This window comes from Haliotis cracherodii, unplaced genomic scaffold (genome assembly GCF_022045235.1).
Source record: "Haliotis cracherodii isolate W230 unplaced genomic scaffold, xgHalCrac1.p SCAF_1, whole genome shotgun sequence".
Taxonomy (NCBI): Eukaryota; Metazoa; Mollusca; class Gastropoda; order Lepetellida; family Haliotidae; genus Haliotis; species Haliotis cracherodii.
The window spans coordinates 37,532,475-37,538,474 of NW_027266264.1; the positions used below are offsets into that span (position 1 = coordinate 37,532,475).

General features: G+C 40.7%; 1 protein-coding gene across 7 annotated transcripts in view; it reads left to right on the forward strand.

Annotated features, from left to right (window-relative positions):
- LOC139477324 (uncharacterized) overlaps positions 1-4,116 on the forward strand; it is a 49,446-nt gene extending 45,330 nt beyond the window's left edge. For 6 of the 7 annotated variants that reach the window (XM_071259880.1, XM_071259895.1, XM_071259907.1 and 3 more), the window contains 2 exons: positions 552-824; positions 2,170-4,116. In XM_071259880.1, the coding sequence (XP_071115981.1) occupies positions 552-824; positions 2,170-2,339 (443 nt within the window). In that variant the 3' untranslated portion in view covers positions 2,340-4,116. The remainder of the gene's footprint in view (positions 1-551; positions 825-2,169) is intronic. The other variant, XM_071259916.1, reaches the window with a different exon arrangement.
- Positions 4,117-6,000: the final 1,884 nt, after the last annotated feature.

A 6,000-nucleotide genomic window follows, 5' to 3' on the forward strand; every position in this document is an offset into this window, starting at 1 on the left:
GCAGGTGCAGGATAGTCCATGTGATATCAGTGTATGTGATATCCAGTGTATACTCTGTACTATCCGTTGTGATATCGAATGTTTTGCCTATACTGTCCCTTTGATATCTAGTGTATGCAATATCCAGAGTATTCCCTTTTCTGTCCATGTGATATCTAGTGTATTCCCTGTACTCTCCATGTGATATCTAGCATATACTCTGTACTGTCCATGTGATATCTAGTGTATACCCTGTAGTGTCCATGTGATATCTAGTGTATACTCTGTACTGTCCAATTGATATCCAGTGTATATTCTGTACTGCCCATGTGATATCAAGTGTATAGTCTGTACTGCCCATGTGATATCTAGTGTACACTCTGTACTGTCCATGTGATATCTAGTGTATACCCTGTACTGTCCATGTGAAACATTTCTTTTTTTTCTGAACTATGGTTTTCAAACATGAATGAGAAAAAGTAACTGATAGCTAGTGACTAACCACATGTTTTTCTTATCACACTGCAATTCACAACTGAGCACTGCACTGCTTTAAACTTGTTTTCTAACAGCATCACTAACATCTCATGGAGCATTGGTTAACCCTAACAAATCGCGCCTGTCTCACCGCCAACAAGTACCTCAGCGTAGTTACAGCACTAGTACAGCACAAGACCAGCAGTACCAACCTTTACAGGCCAACTCACCTAGTCAGCGCTCCTACTCGGAGTCAGACAGCACTGTGGATGACGAATACTATGATGATGCTGTTGCTCTCCAACTTTCAGATGGAAAGAGTGTATCATTTGCTGACACACCCTCTGATGGCAGTGTCAATGAATCTGGTGAGTACAGGCCTCTATACAAGTAATCTCCTGCTGCAGAGCTTGTGGACATTCCAGGTTAGACTGGGAAACTCCATCCTGTGTTGGCTGGTATGGTTGAGTTAGAGGTACAAAATCATTTGTTAAGATTTGATCTTGCTGCAACACGATTCAAATGTATCAATGTCAAGTTCCATAGCAACGTGGTACTGGCCAAACCAAGTAAACCAGTGACATTATGTTTCTGTAACTGTGATGTGTATTTTCGACATAGTTTTATGAAACCACAAAGCCTGTGAAGCTGACATTTTGCATGGATATTCCCAGTAATGGTGTCTATAGTGCTCACAGCGTTATGAACCTATTAACAAAATTGCAGCCATGTCATTTACATCTATTACACACCTTATTTACCTTTTGTGCATGTATATATTGTTATTCCCCGTCCAAATGAAGTTTTTAGAGGGATATAGAAATTGGTTCATGCTGTTCTTCCGTCAAGTTTCATTCCCGAAACATAACTAAGTGGTTCAGTATTTCTTTGTAGACTTTGTAGACACATCAGGCATGTGTTGAACTGGTGCCTTTTGCAATTCAGGATTTTTTTTCAGTTTTAATTTTGTAGGCAGCAAATAAGACTTTTAGGTTCAAGTGCAGTAAGTTGAAGAGCATGGAGCAAGGGCCATAACTCTGTAAAAAATGAATTTACGACATGTATTTTCGAACTCATTTGAGATCATGAACAGTAACTTCAGTGTGTTGGATTTCATTTCTCTGACTAAATAGTTTTTGAGAAAATTTGTCCCCTTTGAGAAGCAGACGGACAAACGGACAGACAAACTCCATTTAGTGTTGGGGTATAATAATCATAAACAATGGTTCTTAGAATTTCATGTGTAGAACTTGTCCCAAGTAATCTATGTCAGTCAACTAAAATGGATAGGGTGATCAGGCTCGGTGAATTTGTTGATTGCGTGTCACCGACCCCAACAGCTGTGTACGTAGTTGCTCATTATCGCAACCACTGGTTTACCTGTCCCTGAGTCTATCACCTAGCTGGAATATTACTGACAGCAATGTTAAACAATCAACAAACAAATCATAAGAGCTGACCCCATCATAAGAGCTGACAAATGAGGATTAGATGGTCACAATGTGTGGCCTGGCTGACTGTAGGTCATCTTACCCCTACAGAAAGGCGGAATATTACTAACTGCAGATTTAAACAAAATTCATTGACAATAACAATACATTTCACTGGCATTTTCTCCTACAGAGTCCTTCAACATGCAGCAGGTCATCACACGAGTTGAAAAAATTGTGTCCTTGTGTACTATACTGTATATATGTTCTTGTACTACAATAGGGGCTACTGACAAGGAAGGAATCAAGGCACGTCTTGAACAGCTGTTCTCTGATGGAGTAAAATTACCAACTAGTCCAGTGAAGAGGATGTCAGGTGTACCCGCACCAGCTGTGTCACAAGCCCCCGAGGAGGAGGAGTATGATGAGGTCCTCTATGAACCTCTAGATTAGTTGTAACTGATGGTTGGACCTTCTCAAGGCACAGCGGCAGGGTGCTTGTAGTCCGCACGGACAGTTGCCCCATTCAGTGTACTCAAACACCAGGTACACAGCCTCTACTACAAATGGATGGATGCAGATCATCTCATCAATGAATCCTTGCAGAAACCTATTTTATCTGACTATATTGCAAACCCGTATATAGTTCATGACACTTCTGCTGGAACACAAGTACAATGTATGAAAGCTACAGCATATTATCTCGTATAACCTCCCATCTGAAAAATGTCTGTGATTATATCTTGAGTTTCCCCAGTGACATACGGCAGACCTAAGAAAACAATGTGTGGTGCCAGCACAGGAGGTCCTGAGGCCTGTCAAGAAGGGGTCCTCCTTGAACTGGGAGACATAATGTGATGAAACCAAGGAGTGTGATGCACTGATGAAAAAACAGGAAGTCCTCAAAGGGCTGGCCAAAATAGGACATTGCATCATTGACAGTTGAATGGTTCAGCAAGAGTCCCTCAAAGTGATCGTACATATCGTGTCATGGTATTTTCACACCTGTGACATTGTGGTTTAACATACAAACTGATGAGTTGAGCGCAATTATGTTGAAATCCCTTAAAACCATCATTTAGATGAAAAAATGGTTAAAAAAGAAGAACTTTTGTAATCAGCTATGCATTAGAGTGTGCTTTGTGTTTTCAAGATGTAAAAGTGTAAAAAGTGATAATTGTTCCCAAGCACCCAGCTTGTCATCAGAGCAGACTAAACTGAGGATCAGGTATCAACTGGTTGTGATGAAATGTTTTTTAAAAAGAATTAGTTTCTCCTTTCAACAACCCGAAGTTTTGGAAAAAGATATCTGTAAAGCAGGTTTGAGGAAAGCCTTTTCATGATGCCATCACCACCACCCAGCGAGTGCCTGAAGGCGTGTATTTCAGCCCATCGGGAGAATTTGCTCCATGTAACCTACATATAAAGGCTTACAATACCTTCATGTAGTGTGTGTATTACCTTTAACTGAGCATACCCTGTACAATCAGAGATCGTAACATAATCATTTTATGGTCTCTGGGACAATGCAAACAAATATCTTCTGTAATATGCACCGCAACACGATGAATAAAGTAAATCATAGGTAGATCCAAAAGGTGTCTAGTATGTTACAGGCAGTAACATTATCTGAGAGTGACCGTTGATATTTTGGACCCCTCCCTTTAAAGAATGCTGGATTTGCCCTTGTAAATATATCAGTGGCCTGTCTACCTTCATTCAGCTGACTTGGTTTTGTTGTGAAAACATGTGTAGTTAGTGTTGTTACATACTGTTTTACTCTTGACTAGCTGGATGTGTAACATGCTGATACACACAATTGATAGGTAACGGGTCCTATACACAAGGTAGCAGTGTGGTATAAGCGTTCACTCATCACATCAAGGAACTGGGTACACTACATGGGTACAGTGTGAGAAAACCATTTGTGGCGTTCCCCGCCGTGATATTGCTAAAATGGTGTAAAATCTCAGTCACTCATAATTACTTTAAACAGTGTTGTTTGTTTGAAGGAAGAGCCACTAGACTAACCACACATACAAAGCTATCGTCTACAGAAGGGCTTTCTACAGTGATATTGAAACATGACCTGTTTCCGGCAGATGAAGAGTTGATGTATATAAATTTGTTCTGTGTACATAGACTGGGTACTAGGTGTACCCTTCTAAATACAGAATCTTGTCTCATATTTGTTTTAATCTTATGGAAGCACATGTGGAAACACTGCAATAAATACAATATGAAAATAGCAAACTCTTGTTCATTTGTTTGAAGACAATCCAAATATTCCCAAACAGCATAGTAGGTTACTTGGAGACCTGCTGTGGCATGCCTGTGAAGTGGCACTGGGCATTCCATGTACCAATACTGGTTTGGCTTTTAATTTACCTTTATGGCTGTTAAGATTGGCACATATTTGACATGCACTTAGCAGGTAGGTATGGCACACTCACCGAATTGTGTTACTACAAGATTTGGATCTTTGACTACAATAAAACTAGCGCCAGAACCTGTGAAGAAACACTGAATGTCAAATTTGCCTGAAAGAACGTGTCTGATTTGGCCCTTTTGGACCTACCTTAAATTTCAGAGTTCGGGAAAGGTTTTAAACTGTTATGCATGTTATGTGATGTTCCTTTGACTGATGAAGAGGATTTTTTCCTTCCATCACTTTGACTTGATCAGGTTAGAAGAAAAGCAAAATTGAGGATGAAAAAATGATTTGGGAACTTGGAAATAAAATCTAACAATGAGCAAATTCACAATGCAAATAGGCTTGTATCAAAGACTTAAGTCTTGTTCATGTATAAAGAAAATGCTTCCTGAAAACCTTCACAAGTATCTCCAAAGTTTGAATACTGATGAAGTCGAAACATACATATTTTGAAAAGAGCAACTATTATAATTGGTCTATAGCCTTTTGAATACTTGGGCCTCATAACTGTCATGATTTTTAACATTTTACTCACGTCTTAACATTACAGTTCTAGTAGGCCCTCCTAACACCTGGTCCACGATCTGACACCTGTAATCATGCATACACACCACCATTAGCAATGTACAGGCACAGAGTAGCAAAAATCAGAATAATTTACACTGAACAAACAACTGTGAAAGCATAAAATTGCAATAAATTGCTGCCATTTTGATGTTATGCTGTTTCAGTCTGGGCTGCTGAAGCCATGTAATCACTGCAATCACTGCAGCTGGTGCTGTGTTCTATCAGCTGTAGAGTGTTGTTCAACCTGTGGTCTGTTGTTCAGGCTGTAGAGTGTTGTTCAACATGTGGTCTGTAGTACAGGCTGTATTGTGTTGTTCAACCTGTGGTCTGTAGTTCAGGCTGTTGTGTGTTGTTCAACCTGTGGTCTGTAGTTCAGGCTGTAGTGTGTTGTTAAACCTGTGGTCTGCAGTTCAGGCTGTTGTGTGTTGTTCAACCAGTGGTCTGTAGTTCAGGCTGTTGTGTGTTGTTCAACCAGTGGTCTGTAGTACAGGCTGTAGAGTGTTGTTCAACCTGTGGTCTGTTGTTCAGGCTGTATTGTGTTGTTCGACACGTGGTCTGTTGTTCAGGCTGTTGTGTGTTGTTCGACCCTAGGTCTGTAGTTCAGGCTGTTGTGTGTTGTTCAATTTGTGGTCTGTTGTGTGTTGTTCAACCTGTAGTGTGTTGTTCAACCTGTGGTCTGTAGTTCAGGCTGTTGTGTGTTGTTCTACCTTTGGTCTGTAGTTCAGGCTGTAGTGTGTTGTTCGACCCATGGTCTGTAGTTCAGGCTGTTGTGTGTTGTTCAACCAGTGGTCTGTAGTACAGGCTGTAGTGTGTTGTTCAACCTGTTGTCTGTAGTACAGGCTGTAGTGTGTTGTTCAACATGTGGTCTGTTGTTCAGGCTGTAGAGTGTTGTTCAACATGTGGTCTGTAGTACAGGCTGTATTGTGTTGTTCAACCTGTGGTCTGTAGTTCAGGCTGTTGTGTGTTGTTCAACCTGTGGTCTGTAGTTCAGGCTGTAGTGTGTTGTTAAACCTGTGGTCTGCAGTTCAGGCTGTTGTGTGTTGTTCAACCAGTGGTCTGTAGTTCAGGCTGTTGTGTGTTGTTCAACCAGTGGTCTGTAGTACAGGCTGTAGA